Consider the following 21446-nt stretch of genomic DNA (forward strand, 5'->3'; position numbering starts at 1 on the left):
GGGCTGAGTTTAAGACATTTGTTTCCTGTGATGGCTGATCCTTCTGTTGTCAGAGAACTGCTGTGTAGCAAATCAGGCTCATCTGACCCACCATCTGCTAGGTAAGCTTCATGGCAAGTTACTGAATTTGGCTGTGTAAGCTGAGGGCTTCTTTGTGTAATGTGAAGTATAGCAAGCCACATCATCCCAGCCACTTCCATAGTAACGGCTTGAGTGAGATCTGAATTCTGTCATCTTCACACTTCCATTGCTTGCCACAGTTTCTAATGGTTAATCCTGCACAGTTCCAAGATTGTTTGAATGTACTGGGTCCTGCCTCTCATGTCATGTTCTTGTGACATGGATGTTTCCCTTTTGTATTGGGAATGCTAGAATGCAACCAGTTAGGCCTGAGGTATTTCTACTGCTATGGATTTTCATTGTCTTCACAGATGCTTTACAGAACTTGTGTGAAGTAGTGCATTTTGCAAACAAAGACGTTTATCATCGAGTTGAAAACTGAAGCTGAATTTGTCTTTTGAAGACAGATAAATCACAATTATCTATTTCTTTTGCCATACTTTGAAGCTTGTGTTTGGAGATGATGGTTGGCTGCGGAGAGCAGTCCTGCAGCTTTTACTAATCTGGAATGCTTCAGCTAAGTGTCTTGTATATGTCGTGCCCAAAGCCCTGAGGAGGTGTATGTGGAGGCATCTCAAAGGAGGTTACTTGCTTTCACTGGTGTTTGTGGCATTTATCTGCCAAAGCACAGTCTCCTGGTTGATTTTGCCTGATTTCAGAAGATTGGTTTCAGAATCTGTGAATTATTGGAAGGAATGAGCTTCTCTTTGGTACCTGTCAGAACCTGTCAGAACCTACAGGAAGTGAGGGACCATGAGGGCTGTGATGGCATGGTTGCAAACCTATGCCAGTTTTATCCCCAGACAGTGAGCATCTGTGAAACTGAGCAGAATTCTGCTATGAGCACTGTCCCTCTGGTACATGAGGGCTGGTTCATTTGCTTTGGTTTGTGAATACTTCAATACAGGTATCATTCAGTATCATCATGTTTGCCTTGAAGTATCAGGCAGGAGTGAGTAAGTATTAGTATTGCCTTTAAAAGTTAAAGTTGCCTTGGGAGCATATCATTCATTATTCATTTAGCACAGCATGAAGAGAAGGCTGTCATCTTCTAGCACAAGCTAAATTAATGGCTTAAATTATTAGCATGTACACTGCTGTCTCTTCTAGAAAATACATTAGTAACTGTCATCCCTTTAAATATGAGCTGACATGATTTTATCTGCTTTTTCTTCAATGGCAGAAAAACAGTATGGGGGAGTTTCTAAGTCTAAATTAAATATTTAGCTCCTCCTTCACTCTGAAAAATGTAACCTTTAGATAAAGGTTTGGCCTGTGTTAAATAACTGCATTAAATTTTGCTTCAAAGGCAGAGTATTGGCAGAAAGAAATGTACAGTGTAATGCAGACATTTAGATGCTTGCTAAAAATAGAGAAAATGTAGAGCAGCATATTCATACAGTTATATGTTTGACCATAGTTGTTTATTCATGAGCATTATTGGTCCTAAAATTTCTTCAGATTCCCATTGAAAAAGTACAATTGGAGCTCAGGAGTCTGATTACACTGTAAGTTTATCTGCATACATAAATCTATATGTAGGCGAATAGAGTGCAGGGAAGAAGCAAACGAATCTTACTGGCTTTATTACTTAATTACTTTCTCTCTGGAGGTGCCTTCTATCCCCTAACATTCTGTGATTTTGGTATTTCATCTCCCCATTTGTGTATTTTTGAGGAGAGACTTTTAACTCCCAGCATCTCCCTCTCCTGAGCTATTTGTCCCTCTAAAACACGAGTCCCACACAGCTTAGGGAGAGCTCACTGTGGTGGAGATGACACCAAGAAGGGAGGATGACATTTTCTCAACTAATAATTTGCTTTGCCCATGTTATGTGTGCTTATATATGGTTAAATGGGCACCAGGTCACACACAAAATAATACCACATGTTTCACTAAGAAATAGGTTCATGACCACCAAAACATCATCCTCAGTAATGCTGTAGTTTTGTCCTGGGAGTAATGTTTGCAGTGTCCTGAAAATCCTGGTGCCTGTCTCTAGACTGAATGTATAGAAGCCTGATACTTATTACTTGGAATCCATAATAGGAGGCCACAGCAGGCCTACAAAGGCTGTAAGCGACCATAACCTTTGTTTACTCTTCGTGTTATAAGATCCACCAGTGCATTGCTGACGTGCAAAATCCATTTAACTTTTTCACAAGGCTTTGAGTTGTATTTGTATGTCACCCCTTTTATACCATATAGTTTAGGAAACTAGAGATTTCCTAGATAATGTTATTCCATTAGGGAGATGGGTGTGTGGACCAGCTTCCCACCTCCACTTTTAGTTCCAGAGAACTTTCATGTGAGATTTTAATTTTGGATATTGTTTTTTTAATAGCATTTATTTAATAATCATGAAAAATTACCTTTTTAAGGATATGGTTTTAGAAAGTGCTGCTGCAGTCCTCTAATGTAGAAGAAATATAAAATTGAGTGTAATAACTTCTGTCTGCAGTGAAGTCTCAGGTGGCAAGTGATGACAAAACTCTGTGAACTTCAAAAATCATAATGAATGTGAAAGCACAAACCACTGGGAAACTTTTGACAGATTTCCCCATCTAGAGTCTAGGGAATTACTTGATTTACCATATGTTGTTTGTAAATTAACTGAGAAACTGTACAGTATTGTTAAATAATTCCAAACATTTGTGTGTAACACTGAATGTGCAGAGAATAAGATAATGTAGCAGACATTTTAGGAGCTGTGGAGGACTACGTGCAGTAAGTTAATATTCTGACAGCAAAAGAATCAACATAAATGTAGGAAGACAAAATGAGAGAGGAAAAAATTGAGGTCCTCATTAATAGTAGTCTTGAAAGTTATGGCAATACCAATTGGATTATTTTTTCCCCCAAAAGAGGGGATGAAAATATTCTCTTTACCCTAACCATTAGATTGTGACTTGTCAGGAAACTAAATGTTGACAAAGTAGTATGTCTGATTTTGGAGTTCTGTGATGACAGCTAGCTTATTCTCCCTAAAACTGACAGAAATCACTGATTAGGCAGAATCAAGGTCAACTCTGAGACCTGGGTTATTTTTGTGTCAGAGGCAGAATCATTCCTGCACTTTCCTTTCTAAAGTGCTTTTACACAGTTTTGCCCTGACTCAGAATTTAAGCAACTTGGTAGTGTAAACAACACACAGACTCCAGGTAACTACAGGTGACAGGATAGAGCTGTTCTGCAAATTATTTAAAATGTTTGTTCTGAGCAGAGGGGCATTTGTCTGTTCAACTCTATTGCAGTGGGCAGAACCATCATAATGATGCTAAAAGAGACAGTAAGAAAATACATTCTCTTCTGATAGTTCAGAAGTACTGAACCGTTAACAGCTCTGGACAGCAAGAGGAAATCGGTACTGGGAATTTGCATTTCAGTAGATGTCTCATTTTCCTACTGCTCCAACTAGTTCCTGGTTGCAAAGGCATGTAGATACAGGAAGGGGGGAGGGAAGTAATGGCTTCAAACTTGAAGATAAATTGAGATTGAGGGTGGTGAGACTTAGTTTAGGAAAGATGTTGACTTGCTGGAACGTGTCCAGAGAAGGGCAACAAAGTTGATGAGGAGTTTGGAACACAAGCCCTATGAGGAGAGGCTGAGGGAGCTGGGGTTGCTTAGCCTGGACAAGAGGAGGCTCAGGGGAGACCTTGTTGCTCTCTACAACTACCTGAAGGGAGGCTGTAGACAGGTGGGTGGCTGGTCTATTCTCCCAGGCAGCCAGCACCAGAACAAGAGGACACAGTCTCAAGCTGTGCCAGGGGAGGTTCAGACTGGATGTTAGGAAGAAATTTTTCACACAGAGAGTGATTGCCCATTGGAATGGGCTGCCCGGGGAGGTGATGGAGTCACCATCACTGGAGGTGTTCAGGAGGAGACTTGATAGGGTGCTTGGTTGCATGGGTTAGTTGATTGGATGGTGTTGGATGATAGGTTGGACACGATGATCTCGAAGGTCTCCTCTGACCTGGTTTATTCTATTCTAAGTGTCCCTGCCTACAGTAGAAGGGGGAACTAGATGAACTTCAAGGTCCATTGCAACCTAAACCATTCTGTGATATTCCTTATGTGCTTAGGTAGTTGACTGTCAGTAACTCAGTATGTCTGTAGGAGGTTTTAAGCATGTGGTTATGCATTTTGTCTGGTGAGGCCAATGCTTCAATTTTGTTTTCGTTTTTTTTACTATTATTGAAAAAAAAATCCTAAATCCATGTGGAAGATGAAAGACTTGCAAGGTGACTACCTTGAAAATCAATTTGTAAGACTTAATATCATTTCAGTACCTTCAGTACCTAGTTTGATTTTTATTGTTTTTATATATCTTTATCTTGAGTAAGCCCACTGACATTTTATTTTAGCTAAAAATTCTCTAAGGGTTTTTTAGCAAGCAGCTTAAGAATTGTACATCAACAGCAAGCAGTTCTTAATCTGTATACCTTTCTTAAGGCTGGTTACTGGGAGCGTGGCTGTGATGTTAGAATAGAATAAACCAGGTTGGAAGAGACCTTCAAGATCATCGCGTCCAACCCATCATCCAACACCACCTAATCAACTAACCCATGCAAAACAGAACAGGTTATTGCTGAGGTTTAGTGAACCACCTCAATAGATGATTTTAAAATATTGGCCTAAATTTCCACCAGGTAAAAGGCAGTCATGAGGATTTTGTAAAGTATGAATAGGAGAAGCAGCTGCTGCTTCTTTGTCTTACACTGTTCCTTAAATGCTGAATGACACCATTTGACTCTGCTTTTCTTCTCACTCGGAGCCCCTGAAAACTCAGGATCGCTTGAAATGCACAATGGGCTAACATCCTTTTGGAGTCAGTCTGGAACAGGGACAATGTACCACACTGCAGTAACAGATTTTGTTATTAATGTGCTCTAGGGCTACTCTCATTTGATTAAGTACAGCGCAAAGACTTTTGGTATTAATGTAATCACCTCTGCTGAATAATTTAGAGACTCATTCTCTATGCATGATTTCAGTCTAGATTAAAATACAGAAAGGATATAGTGCATAGTAACTGCTAAAATGTTTAGGACATCAAAGCATTAAATAGCTCATTTCTCATGTCTAGGTAGCTTTCTGGTTTGATTGTAGGTATGGTAGTGGCCAAGAGAAAACCAGTGCTTCTTGACCGTTGAAATTGTTTGGGTCTTAAAATGAAAAAGTGCTGTAAAAAACAACGAAACCAACAACAACAAAAAAAAACCCACACAAACTGCAATAAATCAATTACAAAATAGCTATGTACATTTATGCTAGCTCATAAAACATGGAAGCTTTTAACTATGCACATTTAGGTTAAATGTTATCAAATACCATGTTCATAATTTCAGCAGTTTTATATATATATATATTAGTACAGATTGAGTTAACATAACCTGAACACAGTCTCAAGCTGCACCAGGGGAGGTTTAGGCTGGATGTTAGGAAGAAGTTCTACAAAGAGTGATTGCCCATTGGAATGTGCTGCCCGGGGAGGTGGTGGAGTCACCATCATTGGAGGTGTTCAAGAGGGGATTGGAGGTGGCACTTGGTGCCATGGCCTAGTCATGAGGTCTGTGGTGGGTGACAGGTTGGACTCAATCATCTTTGAGGTCTCTTCCAACCTTAGTGATACTGTGATACTGTGACTGGTTGAAAAATATCCCCCATGCTGTATCTTTCGTTTTTTCCCACCAAAACAGGTCTAAGAAAGACAAAGCTAAAGCAGGAGTAAAACCAGATACTTCTGACCAAGAACCGGAGGGACTGACACTTTTGGTACCAGACATCCAAAAGACTGCAGAGATAGTTTATGCTGCTACCACCAGTTTGCGCCAAGCAAACCAAGGTAAAATAGAAATAATTTTATAAATGCTGTGTGGTGCTTGTTTGGAATATATTAATTAACAGGTAACTTATAAATTAGCTTAAAGGAAAGACAAACTACTTCCCTCCTGCCCCCCAAGTACTGATTACATTTTCAAAGGTGGTTGGACCCTTGTTGTTGTCTTAAAAATTTCTATCGGGAAACAGAATAACTCCAGTATGCTGGAGTACATCTTGCTACTTTCAGCATAAGTATGTAGCTCCTTTTTTTTTCAGTCCTTCGGGGACTGAACCTGTAGACATTCAAAGGACCATCTGGTTGTCTAGTAAAGAAAAATAATGGTTAGGTAGCTTCATAAGGGGAGTGGATTTTAAAAAGCCGTGTATAATCAGCTCCTGCTTTTGGAGAGCATATGAGGAATAGATGTGTGAGTGTCTATTCACACGAGCGTATGTCAAACTTCTTATTTTAAATTAAAAAAAAATGAATGAAGCAGAAGCAGCAGTAACAGATTATTCATAGCAGCAGTAGACCTGAATTAGTTCTGAGCTGAGACTATGCCCTTTATTTACTTCGAGCAGTTCAGGTAATGAAATGGTAGTGAGAGAACCAGATTTGTGTTGAGAGTGATCTGAGTTTTGAGACTCCTCTCCAAACAATGTAACCATTTAAAGTCAAAAATCCCCAAATGCTTGTTGTACTTGTCTCAAAATTACATGGTTAACTGCAATCATCATGTTCTATATAACAGAAAAGAAGATGGCTGAATACTCCAAAAAGGCTGCTGTGAAGCCCAAGCCTTTGTCTGTTTTACGGTCTCTTGAAGAAAAGTATGTGGCAGTCATGAAAAAACTCCAGTTTGGTAGGTTGATTTTTTTTGTGGGTTTGAAAAGCAAATACTGAAGAAATAAGTAATGTGATGAACAGAATCCCTAATTATTTTTGAAAGTTACCAACTTTTTTACACGTGACCACTGGTGCTTTTCATACATATAGAACTACAGAAGCCTGTATTTTCAGGTTTCCAACCTATGCACTATTTGAACTACTAAGAAATACTTTAAGCATGTATTTGATGAATTCAAGGGACCAAAGGAATTTAATGATGGTGTTTGTGTTTTCATTCTAGCAATGATTTGTGAATCCTTCAGGCCACAAATTACATTGAAATGTTAGTAGATTATTTTGATGCTCATATATGACAGTGTGCATCTTCTTTAATGCAGCTTTATTTTTTTAAATGGAATAAAATTCTGCTCAAAATGTGGGTTTTAGAATGTAATAGTAGTAAGCTTCATATGTCCTCTCATGGAGTGCAATATATTGCATTGGAAAAAGCGTGGGACTCAGTGCTTATTTTGGCCATAATCAGAACATTCTCGAAGGACAAATAGTATCTCATCCAAAAAGAGCTGTAAAATCATTGCAAAAACACGTTCTAAGAAGTATTTTCTGAGTTGCAGTGACAGCATTTTCAGTCACATACTTTTAGTGTTGTATTTGTAAGGGATTTTCCTCACAAATGTTTGTGGAGTGTATGCCAAGTATTAGGAGGTAGGGAAGTTTGTAGTGGCAGCTTTTCACCCTGGCAGCCGTGCTGTAGATTGTGCACAGTGAGTGATTAAAGAAAACTCATGTCGCTGTAATTTTTTTATGATCTTTTAATAACACCGCAGCCACCACACGAGTAAATACAGCTGGCACTCTGCTTCACACCAATTCCTTCATTAGCAGCATTATGTATTCATGAGTATCATTCATTACATTACTGGAGTAGCTGCTAGCTTTCCAAAGCAGAAATGGTGTATATTTGACAAGTTGGGATATGAAAGCTTGTAAATTTGCTGCAGAAATTAATGCAGCCCAAGACTCTGATGTTTTGTTTTCTGTGATCACTCTTGACTCACAAAATACATTGTTTTTTTAATTAATGTAACAGACAATAAATCCCCAAGTTAAATACCCAGTCTTTGTGCAGGACTTAGCCATGGTTTTCTTCAGTGTCTTCCTGATGCATTTAAATTTTCCTCTCTTCTAGATACATTTGAAATGGTTTCTGAAGATGATGACGGAAAATTGGTTTTTAAAGTAAATTACCACTACATGTCTCAGGTGAAAAATGCAAGCGATGCCAACAGTGCTGCCAGAGCCCGCCGTCTTGCTCAAGAAGCTGTGACTCTTTCAACCTCACTGCCTCTCTCATCCTCATCCAGTGTGTTTGTACGTTGTGATGAGGAGCGGCTTGACATTATGAAGGTAAAGCAGCAAAGTTATTTTTATTTCCTTATTTAGGCTGGGTGTTAGGAAGAAGTTCTTCATGGAAAGAGTGATGGGCCATGGAATGAGCTGCCCAGGGAGGTGGTGGAGTCACCATCACCGGAGGTGTTTAGGAAGAGACTGGATGGGGCACTTGTTGCCATGGTTTAGTTGATTAGATGGTGTTGGATGATAGGTTGGACTTGATGATCTCAAAGGTCTCTTCCAGCCTGGTTAATCCTATTCTATTCTTTCACCTTGGCATATAAATGTTTAAGAATGTGCCTTGAATCTTAAGAAAAAAAACAGAAGTATTTCATGTGAACTTGACTTGCTATCCAAACTTTAGGTAAGGAATAGAATAGACCATACCAGACCAGTCTAGTCTGATCCTCCCTGGTGAAAGGCACGGTGAGTCCATCTACCGCGGGAGCGCTCTGTTAACCAGGGACACTTCACAGAACAGGGTTAATTCTTCATTTCATTCTGAACCAAAAAGTTTTATTTCAGTACTCCATCGTGGTCAAAGAGTAGGACCATTGAATAGGACCATTTCAGTCGATTAAAAGCAGTAGTTAACGGAGAAGTGCATTCAGTATCTCTGGGCCTAAAGTTTGAAGAAAAAATTCTATTGATAGTGTCCAGCAGCGTGTAGAGTTTTAGCTCCTCCTGTTTTGCTTTCCATTTGTAATCTGGAAAAATGAACATTAGCAGAAGGCTTCATTTGCCCACAGTATCAAAATGAACAAACTGACAGCTTGTGTATGATTATGATGTCTAATGGTATTTTTGATAAGCAGCACGTGGAAATAAAGTGGTTCACACAACATAAAATCTCAATTGTGTAGCAAATATAATGTTTTGGGGTTTTTTTAACTTGTGGTTTTTTGGTTTTCCTTTTTGTTTGTTTGTTGGTTTGGTTTTTGTCCCCACAATGGTAGGTTCTCATTACTGGTCCTGCAGACACTCCTTATGCAAATGGTTGCTTTGAATTTGATGTATATTTTCCACAAGACTATCCTAATTCCCCTCCACTTGTGAATCTGGAAACAACTGGAGGCCACAGCGTGAGATTTAATCCAAACCTCTACAATGATGGCAAGGTAGGTCAGCTTTATTGTTGTGTATAGGTGTCACAAGGAAGTGAAATGGATGAAACTTTCTCCTTTGCAATCAAATGATCAGCTGCTCCTGTGTACTGGAGGAAGCTGTTTGATTAAAACTGGCCTTCAAACTCAAAGGATGAGTAATTGGACAGTTTCAAATCTCCTTCCTGAATCATCTTGGTGATATTTTTTTCTTTTTCTTTTTCTTTTTTTTTTTTTTTTTTTCCTGAGCCTTTGTGAGCTGGATTGGACCAAAAAAGCAAGTAATTTTGACCTAGAAAAATGTTCTTTTCCACCTTAGCTAAATAAACCAGGCAGAAATTTATTTTGGCTGGCTGAAATACTCAGGATCATTTCCACGGACAAAGTGTGCTTAATATTAGCTGCAAGTGAATCTTTTTGCCAAGTGACCTATCTTTTATTTTTCCATGCAAAAGGTCTTTTTCTTGAGGGAAGATAAAGACTTTCCTCAGCCTCTGTATTGTTTATTTTAAAAAATGTAATTGTGAATTATGGACTTCATGACATTTTTCTCAAGAGGGAAAAAAACCACAGTAAAGCTTTTGGAAATAATCATAAAAATTAAACACGCTTTCCCCTTTCCTTCCCCCATGTACTTGGCGTGTTGTGGCTCATTCTAAAGGCACCAAAAAGATAAGGAGAAGTCAAGCACATATCAGGGAGATGCAACTTACATTAAAAATCTGCACATATGAAGTTCTCTCCAAAGCTACAGACGTGGCCATGTGTGTATTTCCGCCCACTAAATGGCTTTAGGTATAGCACTGTGGTAGTCCTTCAGCTTTTTCATGTGGTGTAAACACTTCATCCATAAGTTAGTGTTTTTCCCTTATTCCCATGTCATTCATGGGTTCCCTGTACTCTCTGTTTGCACAAGCTATAATAATACTCCTTTCCAGTACTAGACATGGAGGTTTTTTCTCATAGAATCCCAGAATCATCGAATGTATTGGTTGGAAAAGACCATAAAGTCCAACCATTATCTAACTCTGCCAAAGCTGGTCCTAAACCATGTCCCTTAGCACCACATCTGTATATCTTCTGAAGGCTTTGAGGAATGGGGGTTCCAACCACTTCTGTGGGGAACATGTTCCAGTGGTTGATAACCATTTCAGTAAAGAAGTCACTTCTAATATCCAACCTAAACTTCCCTTGGTGCAACTTGAGGCCATTTCCTATCTTATCCCTTGTTACTGTGGAGAAGAGACCAACACCCACTTCAGTAAAACCTCCTTGCTGGTAGTTGTAGAGAGCAATGAGGTCTCCCTTCAACCTCCTTTTCTCCAAACTAAACAACCCCAGTTCCTTCAAGTACTCCTAGTAAGACCTGTTCTCCAGACCCTTCACCAGTTTCATTGCCCTTCTCTGAACCCACTCCAGGACCTCAATGTCTTTCTTGTAGTGAGGACCCCAAAACTGAACACAGTATTTGAAGTATGGCTTCATCAGTGCCAAATACAGGGGCACAATTGCTTCCTTAGTCCTTCTGACCACACTATTCCTGATACAGGCCAGGATGCTCTTGGCTTTCTTGGCCTCCTGAGCACACTGCTGGCTCATTTTCAGATGGTTGTGAACCAGCACACCCAGGTCATTTTCTGCTGGGCAGTTTTCAGCTGCATTTCCCCAAGCCTGTAGCATTGCATAGGGTGGTTGTGACCCAAATGCAGGACCCAGCAGTTGGGCTAGTTGAATCTCATACAACTGGCCTCAGCCCATTGATCCAGCTTGTCCAGGTCCCTTTGCAGAGCCTTCTTACTCTCAAGCAGATCAACACTCCCTCTCCCAGCTTAGTGTCATTTGCAAACTTACTGAAGGTGCACTCAGTCCCCTCATTCAGATGATTGATGAAGATACTGAACTGGTCCCAGTACTGCACCATGAGGAACACCATTTGTGACCAGTCACCAAGTGAATTTAACTCATTCACCACCACAGTTTAGGCCTGACAACCCAGACAGTATTTTACCCAGCAGCATGGCTGCAGAATGTAATTTATACTGGTGACCTCATCTCCTTTGTTCTTTGCCTACCATTAAGTCTTGGCAAACATTCACCTCTAGTTTTCTCCTGTTTATTTTGCCTCTCCGTGTTCCCTAACTGATTACTTTATTTTGTGATATGGTTCAAGAACTCTGCATAAAGTCCAGATCAGTCATATAAGTTAAGAAATATTTTCAGTTCCTGGATAGTCTGTGAGACAGAAACCATCTTTCATGTGCTTAAGCAGTGATGACCTTAAAAACTACGAAAGGAAGCATTAGAACAGTATTTAAAGAGGAAAGAGTCAGATTCATAATTCTTTTATTATTTTTTTTGGAGCCACTAGAACCTGCAGGTTTTCCATGGTAAAAAGTAATCAGCCTTGCCTTGTTCATTTATTAATACACTTACCCACGTTAGATTTAGCTGCTTTTGTTTCAAATTACTTTCCTGGGAAACAAATTTGCCTTTTAGAATGCTGTTGTACAGAAGCCTGTGAAAATGGAAAAGTTTGCATATAATGTTAGCATCTGGCCAAACAGAAAAATGTCATCATAATGTTTGTCTGTGGCATTATCACCTTTCCAGGTATGTTTAAGCATACTTAACACATGGCATGGGAGGCCAGAAGAGAAATGGAATCCCCAAACATCAAGCTTTTTGCAGGTGAGCATTTCTTCTTTCTTTTCAGTAGATGTAATTTAGGACTACTGAGTAATCTGTTGATCTGAAGGATTCTTGTTCTAGGGCTTTAAAACTAGAATTTTCTTTCTCAGGTAATGTAAGTAAGGTAAATGTCCAGAAAGCATCATTGGAACACAAGAAAAGAAATACCCTAAAGCAGACAAGTTCTTTAGAGTGCTCTTTCCAACAATATTTCTACCAATCTTGTCTTGAAGAGTGGCTGTTCCTGTGTGTTCCTGTGTGCATTCCTGCACTGCTTGGACTTGAACTCTCTCTCACAGAGTAGGCTCCACATTATGAGAAATGAGGAAGTGCAGTACACTACTGCCAACTGTAAAGCTACTCCTCTAAAGTAGCTGAATGGGGGAATAAACCTGAAGGGAGGTAAAGTGTTACGGAACACAGCATACCTACAATTAGGATTAGATTAGGCTGGAATTTATTGGGACATACAGCTGTTACAAATTTCAGCTTTACATCATAGAAATGCACTGACTAATAAGCATGTAAAATAAAAGTAAAGCTTGCAATAGCTTATTGCCTATGGCATTTTCTGAATTTATTCATTCCTTGGAATAATTATTGCACAGCACAAGGTACACTTCTGTTCTAAATCCTGAAAGACTGTGCGGTTCATTTCACCATAGTAGATCTTCAGTTCTGGCCTTCAGCAGGACAGATTTCAGCTTGTTCAAGAACTGGCCTCGGGGCTGGTTGATCAGTCTCCAGAATGTTCAGGAATGGTCTATTCCAGTGTGTATAAGTCAATCAAGAGTGTATAGAAAGCCAGCCTGGGTGAACAAAGAACTCCTGCCTAAGCGGAACTGCAAGAAGGGGATGGGCTTTTCATAAGAAATAAAGACTTGGGCCAAGCACTCAGGAGAGAAATGAAGAAAACCAAAGTTAGGTTGGTGTTGAAAATGACCAAGGATATAAAGAGGAATAAGAAAGGCTACTTAGAAGAGGGTTTAGCAGCAAAATAATGCATTGGCCTTAGGCTTTCTTGCTGCTCAACTGGCAAGGACATGGAAAATCCAGAGGTCATCTCTGCCTCATTCTTTAGAGGTGAGGTTTGCTTTCCATGGTCCTGAGCCCTCAGTAGGTAGGTTGGTGAGAAAAGGAGTTACCCACAGTAGAGGAAAGATTATTTGGGCTGATTTGACCCACTGGTTCATAGAACCAAGTCTCATGCATAGAGGAGTGCTGAGGGAGCCAGACAATGTCACTGCAAAGCCACTAGCTCTTGTCCTTGAAAGGTCAGAACAATCAAGGGAGCTTACTGGCAAATCTTGCTTCTAGACAGGCAAGAAGGAGGGTCTGGGGGTCAACTGCAGGCTGGTCAGCAACACCCAAGTCCTTGGGAAGATGGTAGAGCAAATCTGGAAGCTCCTTTCAAGTACAGGAAAGATAAGATAAAGACTGCAAATAGCCAGCATGGATTTACTGGGGGAGAATAGTGCCTGTATAGCCTGCATGCCTTCTACAGTGAGGTGATTGGCACTGCATAGAGGGAGAGCAGTGGATGTAGTTTACTTTGACTTCATCAAGATTCAGTCTCTCTTAGTACTCCTGTAGCCAAATTGATGAGATGTGGATTATGAACAGGTAAAAAACTGGCTGGTCCAACGGCAAAGAGATCTTGATGCTGTTTTGATGAAGGTACAAAGAAGGTGGAGTGAGACACCTCTTAAAGATGCAGAGCACTAGGACAAGTACCAACTGCACAAGATGGGAAATAGAAAATTTTGATTAAATACTAGGAAGAACTGTTTCACTATGAGGGTGATCAAATGCTAGGATAGGTGTCCCAAGAGAAACTGGAATTTCCATTCCTGGAGTTTCCTTGGGATAATAACATTCCCTTTCCTTTCAAGAGACAATGATGATTTCAAGATTGAAGTTGTGGTTCCTTATGTAGTGTTTTGATTTTTGTTTAATACAAAATAGCCATGGCTGCTTCTAGTTCAGAGCATGGCAGGCACTGGAGAGGAGGTGATGGCACACACGTAACAGTACCTAGCTTGAGCACCTGCCCAAGAAACAAATACTTGCTTAGTTTTCTTTCTCAGCCCAACAGGTGGGGGATGCTGCTTCACATTTCCCACTGCCCTATCCATCAGGATAAAGACTTAGTTGCCCTAGGTTGCACTTCCATGCAGTGGTTAAAGCACAACTACACAACTAGAAACAGAAAGTGTCATGGCACCAAAAGGAATATGGGTGCATCTCTGTGAGGTGAGATTAACCTGCAACTTCCAAGTAATTCTTGATGAGAGGTTACTGGTTTGATATGGAGTGAGTACACACTGCAGAGAGTGTGGGAAGCTGGAACACTTCTGTGCTGGCACTGCTACACAGGAAACTCTTAATTAAGAGTATGACCCAAAGTCTTGAATTGTTACTGCCATGGTTTCTATCTGATGTCAGTTGTGTGTTCAGCTTTTCCCAACAAGACAGTTGTCTTCACAAACTGGACTGCTAAATTAGGAGATGGCTCCAAGCTTTAAATTGTATCTAGGCTGGGAGGGGAGTCAGTTCCAGAAACAGCTGTCCTGAAGTTTTGAATCTAATGCAGTGAATGTCTTGCACCAAAGTATGCCAAGTGCTGGCAATAACATTCTTTGCAATGTAACATCTAATCAATTTTACAATGTTTGAGACAATGGCAGTGTTCAAATCACCTTTTTTTAATTCTTTTTTTACAATTTGAAACTAGGTTTGTGTCACAGAACTGTCATCTCTAAAATTCTTGCTCCAGTTGGTCCTAAGTACGTAAGACAAACTTAGCCTTCATTTAAAATGTTAAAAATAACGTCAATTATGGTTTTTTTACTTAGAGAAGAATATTTTTGCACATAACATAGTTTTGATTAAGTAGAACAAGCTGACAGGGGCAAGCATTCCAACATGGGGAAAATTAACAAGCCATCCAATTATGAATATAGTGAACATACACATTTGGTTTCCTATGAGCTCTGCATAGCTATTGAATTTTTTGGTTTACATTAGGAATATTTGGGCTTATACTTAGATGCCTTGTATGTATTTAAGCATCTATTCCCACATGTACTTAGTATAATTGAAAGGGGGATAAATGCCATTTCTTTATTCACTGATTAGCTGGTTCTTTGTTAATACAGTACTGCAAAGTGGTGAGGTTTTTCTTTTCCCCTCTCATATCTTAAGAGAAGTTCTGAGGTTTTGTCTTAATGGCATGTGACTCGGAGTGTTACATGTAAAATCCATAACTGAAGAGCTAAAAATGTATCCAAATCAATGTAATGCACTTGAAAGAAAACAGGAGAGTATGAAGATGAACTCAGTGGTTTGCATTTCACTTCTGTTATTCCTTTTCCACTGAATTCAGAATTAGAAGACTTAGTATGTTCAGCCACGGGAGAAGTTCAAGAATTTTGACTGAGTTCTTGACAAATAAATATACTTTCTTTCTCAGAAGGGTGCAATGAGACATCTCTTCCTTCAAACATTTACTTAAATTTGTATTTTTGTCATTTTTTTTAACTTGTATTTCTCATTTTCTCAGTCATAGAACGCAGTCATAGGAATTATGGTTTTTACGGGTAGTGACAGTTTTGGTTTGAAAGCATGGACATTGCTTACTTGCACATAGCCTCTATTACACATGACAGTAGAATAGAATAGAGTAAACCAGGTTGGAAGAGACCTTCAAGATCATTGTGTCCAACCTAGCATCCAACACCATCTGATCAACTAAACCATGCAACCAAGCACCCTATCAAGGCTCCTGAACACCTCCAATGATGGTGACTCCACCACCTCCTCAGGCAGCCCATTCCAATGGGCAATCACTCTCTCTGTGTAGAATTTCTTCCTAACCTCCAGCCTAAACCTCCCCTGGCACAGCTTGAGACTGTGTCCTCTTGTTCTGGTACTGGCTGCCTGGGAGAAGAGACCAACCTCTGCCTGTCTACAACCTCCCTTCTGGTAATTGTAGAGAGCAACAAGGTCTCCCCTGAGTATCCTCTTCTCCAGGCTAAGCAACCCCAGCTCCCTCAGCCTCTCCTCATAGGGCTTGTGTTCCAAGCCCCTCACCAACTTCGTTGCCCTTCTCTGGACATGTTCCAGCAAGTCAGCATCCTTCCTAAACTGAGGGGCCCAGTACTTTGCCATAGAAGTTGTTTTGCATACAAGGTAAGCAAAACTATGTGTATTTGTAAAAACAAGTGGGTAGCACAATTTTAATACTTAGTTTCATTGCTTAACAGGTGTTAGTATCTGTCCAATCCCTAATACTGGTGGCAGAACCCTATTTTAATGAACCTGGTTATGAACGATCGCGAGGAACTCCAAGTGGTACCCAGAGCTCCAGAGAGTATGATGGAAATATTCGACAGGCAACAGTCAAGTGGGCAATGCTTGAACAAATCAGAAATCCACTGCCATGTTTTAAGGAGGTAGGTTTTGTGAAATGCTGTAAATACCTTGATTATTATTTGTTTTATTTGAGTGTTAAGAATAAGCAGACATTTGGAAGCATCATGCGTTGCACAAGACGATGGCTTTAGCTGCCTTTTTATTTCCTGGGGCAACTGGCTACTGGCTCTAGAAACTGAAGTGAATAAGGATGCTCCTAACTTCCTGGGATTCTTTTCTGGGAAAGAGGAATGAACACAAAATGGAACTGACCTGCAAGGAGGCTTGGTGCAGTTTGAAACACAGTTCATACACCTTGGCTTATTCTTAATAGCAGATGGTACCTTCTACATCTCATGTAAATACTGTTGTTTATCCCTACCTACAAATGGGCACTGGGTGTTTGTTAGCATAGCTAACAGGAAGTATTCTTTCCAAGAAATACGAATTTGAAACAAATATTAGGAAGCACTTTGGATACACCAAACCATTGCAAATTGGATAAAGATTTGAAAACAAAACACCAACCTGAATATCATTTATGGAAGAATCCAGAAAGCATCTGTGCTAAACTAGAAACTGACTGTTGTTGGAAACAACTGTCTCGATGCTGATAAAAGTAACCTTCATGCATTCACACTGCTTTAAACTGATCTGAAAGAAATCACATTTGTTTACATTTATGAAAACAGTCTAGACTAACTCACTCATAGCATCATAAAACAAAAGTAGCTCAGCAATATTGTGCTTAGTCTGCAGCTTCGCTTTTGTTCTAATTGTATGACAAAAGCTGACATCCTGCCTCTTGTCAGGAGGAAAAGTAATATGATCCATCCAAGTGGTGGTGCTTCAATGGAAGAATTGTCATTTCCTGAGAAGAGATGACTTAGCATTACCAAGAAGCAGATGTTGAAAACAGTACAACCACTGCCTTTCTGAACGTGGTTTGTAGCTGGGGCTGAGCTACACTGAGCCACAGGCACACATGCAAATGAAAAATAGCATTGAGAGGTAGACAGCAGTTTGCAGAGGTATCTTGAACATTTTCATCTGCCTTTTGTTACCTGTGAACAGGCAAGTATTATGCTCTGGAGAAGAGAACGGCCAACACTTAAATGCTTTGCATCCAAGTCATTCTGTTCTGGTTTAGGTAACTGAGGTTTTCTTTATTTCCCAAGATACAGTTTTCAATTCTTCCCTGAAGTTAAGGTCTTGAGGACAGTGTGATGAAATCCTCGAGATTCTGAGAAGAAATTTGAAAGTTTTGGTAGCCTGCTTCTGTAAGGATCAGTTTGAGGCTATGTTTGCCTTGGAGTTAAAATTGCAGTTTAACCTTGGAGTCCTACCCGGTGCCTTATCAATTTGTGCACCATGAGAACTCCTCTCAACTTTTCTGAATACACATTCCCTGTCACGGTGTAAAGTGTCATGTATCTTTCTTCACCTATCAAAAAATGGAGACTGCACTGGAAAGCATGACATTATTCTCTGATGCAATAGCAGAATTTTGGAAGCAAGCAAGATTCAGTCCATGGTCCCATCCAAATGAAGATGCATCTCTTGTACAGACTATGTGATCACTTCTCTCAGGCTAGCTTATTGTAAAGAAATCTAGAGGGTTTTGTAGGGTTGCATCAGGAAATGTAGCAGTGGTGACCATTCAGTAACATAAATGCAAAGGCATCCTGAAAACTGAGGTGCAAGAAAATATATATTGTTCAGCTAAGATCTTTTGACTTCACCAATCTGAGCTGTCTTCCCTTCAGTGTCTTAAATGACAGGTAGTCTCAGGAGATCCAAATTGCAGGCTTTGGGAGTTCTTCCAAGCTCCATTATGGATATAAGGAATGTGCCCAGAACTAAAGTCAATTATGTTTTCAATATGGAGTTTTTCTTTAGACAGATAGCTGTATTGTCAGACCCCTAGAGGGAAAGATGATTTTGTCAATTATGTTGCAATAGTGCAAAGAACTCTCTGTGCTCAGTGAAATGTGTTTGATTTTATTGTTTATTAAGCAGGCAGAGTTTTAGAAATCTGTTTAAGACAAAGCCAACACTTCACAGCTTCGAGGGTTGATTGGCTGGGATGTTTTTAATCTCAAATCTGTACAGAAATACCAAAATGACTGTGCTACCAAATATTGGTTTCTACTCAAACTGGGCAATTCACAACTATTGCCTGGGAATTCTAGTGTCCCCAGTGGTAGTGCCTCTGCCTAGGACACGTAAATGTGGTTGCATCTTCTCCATAGCAGCAGGTACAATCCTTCTTCTCTCAGAGAAGCGTGTTACGTTCCAATACTCACAGTGGTGGCAGTGTTTCTGCTTGTTTTTGAGGCAGCAAGTGGTTAATGACAGGGAAGGACGTGCCTACACTTCTTTACTTAAACAGAACTGTGGAAGCAGTAGTAATTGTATCTCTGTAACCTTGCCCCTGTGCAAAAATAAGTGTCCATACAAAGTGCCTGCATACTACATAACTAAGATCATCTTTGGGCTGAATAATGTGTCCAACAGTCTACTCTCCCTTTTTGTTTTTCTTGGTGTGAACTGTATTTCCGGCACTCAATTTACCCTTCACCCAGATAGCACAAGTGAATGCTGAAAGGGCAGGCTGCACTGCTATCACCAATTCATAGTGACTGGAAGAGAAGTTCAGGCCAACCACCTCCTCAAAACAACCAGGCTCCTCAGGATTCTTCCAACTGGGTCATGGAAATCTCCAAGGACAGAAGTTCCACAAATTGCCTCCAACATGGTGCAATGCTGAATTACCTTCATCCTTATGCATCTAACTGGATATAAGAAAAAAAAGTCTTCCATATTTTGTATGGTGGAAGTATATGGCTCTTGGGCAATGATGAAGACTGTTCTTTTGTTTGGGATGTTTTCTTGCAGGTCATCCACAAACACTTTTACTTGAAAAGAGTGGAGATCATGGCTCAGTGTGAGGAGTGGATAGCAGACATACAGCAGTACAGCAGTGACAAACGGGTAGGCAGGACTATGTCCCATCATGCAGCAGCTCTAAAGGTGAGACTTGCTTTTATAATCATATATTCTTTAATCCAAACATGACAAATGGCAATTAAATTGCTCTGCAGCTGAGTTTTTTATAATAACGGTAACAGAATACCCCAGCAACTTTAAAACATGTAAACAAACCTAAGGTTCCTAATTGTCAAGAAGCAAAGTTTCACTTCCTCAGTAGGATTTTTTTCCTTCAAGTTAGACTTTCCTTTAGCACCTGCCCTGCTTATTTTCCTGTATGTAGTTACATAAGATGCAGTAGGTTTTTTCTCTCTCAAGGTGGGTGGAGAATTATGCTAAAGTACTGCAACCAATTCCTTGCCAGAAAACAAGCTTTTTGAATGAAGAAGCACAGTTATTGAACTGTGGCCCAATTCAATTAGTTATACACTATCTTAACTGTTAATAACAGTTGTAACCATTTTATAATGTGTATCACCTTCCCCTGAGGAGAAATAAATAAATAAAGGCTTCATTTTCTATTGCTAGCCTTGCCTGCTTTCCATGTGGCTAGTCAGCAAAATGAAGGTACTGTTAGTTACTATATACTGCAGTCAATATACAGACCTCTGCATATCTGTATCTGTAACCTCTCATCATGAACTCCTTAAAAATTAACATGTTGATTGTATGACCTACCTAGTCCAAGCCTGTTTTCTGCTGTAATCACAGAATACAGCTCAAGACAAACAGTGCAGCATTTAGGCTGATGCACTTATTTGTTGCAGTTCTGTTCACTGTCTTTAATTTGCCTGTAGCAGTGCTTGCTCATAATTCACAGAATCAGCCAGGTTGCCAGTGACCTCCAAGATCAAGTCCAACCGATCACCCAACCCTAACTTAACAATTAGACCATGGCACTATGTGCCTCATCCAGTCTTTTCCTAAACACCTCCAGTGATGGTGACTCCACCAACTCCCTGGGCAGTCCATTCCAATGGCAAATCACTCTTTCTGTGAAGAACTTCTTACCAAGATCAAGCCTAAACTTCCCCCTGTGCAGCTTGAGACTGTGTCCTCTTGTTCTGGTGCTGGTTGCCTGGGAGAAGAGGCCAACCCCCACCTGGCTACAACCACTCTTCAGGTAGTTGTAGAGAGCAATAAGGTCTCCCCTGAGCCTCCTCTTCTCCAGGCTAAACAAGCCCAGCTCCCTCAGCTGCTCCTCTACAAGTCACTACAAGGAAAGTGCCAATCCTTAAATATAGAGGGGAGTTCCTTCGGTCATTGAAGCAATACATTTATGTCTTCTCTACTTAATACTTTTTTTGCCTTATGTTGTCTAACATTGTGAAAAGTGTTGTTTCAGCTGTGGTCTTCCACACTGACCTCTTTTTGTATATCCAGCGTCACACAGCTCAGCTGCGGGAAGAACTCCTAAAGCTTCCCTGTCCTGAGGGACTGGATCCAGACACCGACGACTCCACAGAAAAATGCAGTGCCACAACAAGTGCAGAAGAGACGATGTTGCACGAACAGGTTAAACCCAGCAGCAGTAAAGATATCCCTACTGATTTCAAGTTATGAGTTGCATTGACATGGACTTTCTAGAAAACAAGGCTTTGAAGCACAAGCCAAATATGTCAATATTTGTATGTAAGAAGCTAATTATGTAATAGGTAATGAAATTGAAACTATACTATGCCCTTAAGGATATACAGTTTAATTCAAGATGATCTTTTATTTACCTGTACAAGAGTGTAAACTTTTTGTGCTTTTATTTTTCAATTGTGAGAACCACTGATTGGTATGTTTAAAAAGTTATGTATACATGAAATGGATAAATCACTGCTATATAAGGGAAACTACCTTAGGAAAGAATGTTTACTGAATGTTTATTATTTTTTTTTACTTGGTAGAGTGAGGGCGGTTGTAACAAAGAATATATATTGGTCATTCTTACAGCTCCTATTTAAAGTCAGAAAATTTTCACTGAATTTGATAGATTTTATGTTTGGCCATATTCATGCTCATATTTGATTCTAAAACAAACCCTCCTGTATACTTCAATAAACGTTGAATGGACATGA

At 40.0% G+C, this 21446-nt stretch overlaps 1 protein-coding gene across 6 annotated transcripts in view; it reads left to right on the forward strand.

Moving 5' to 3' along the window:
- BIRC6 (baculoviral IAP repeat containing 6) overlaps positions 1-21446 on the forward strand; it is a 177499-nt gene extending 156053 nt beyond the window's left edge. For all 6 annotated transcript variants that reach the window (XM_068156495.1, XM_068156529.1, XM_068156539.1 and 3 more), the window contains 8 exons: positions 5820-5965; positions 6696-6806; positions 7983-8200; positions 9142-9303; positions 11899-11976; positions 16242-16430; positions 19288-19422; positions 20764-21446. In XM_068156495.1, coding sequence (XP_068012596.1) covers positions 5820-5965; positions 6696-6806; positions 7983-8200; positions 9142-9303; positions 11899-11976; positions 16242-16430; positions 19288-19422; positions 20764-20943 — 1219 coding nt within the window. In that variant the 3' untranslated portion in view covers positions 20944-21446. The remainder of the gene's footprint in view (positions 1-5819; positions 5966-6695; positions 6807-7982; positions 8201-9141; positions 9304-11898; positions 11977-16241; positions 16431-19287; positions 19423-20763) is intronic.

The sequence above is a fragment of the Melanerpes formicivorus genome, unplaced genomic scaffold (genome assembly GCF_026170545.1).
Source record: "Melanerpes formicivorus ecotype bairdi unplaced genomic scaffold, bMelFor1.0.p_v2 SCAF_2, whole genome shotgun sequence".
Classification (NCBI taxonomy): Eukaryota; Metazoa; Chordata; class Aves; order Piciformes; family Picidae; genus Melanerpes; species Melanerpes formicivorus.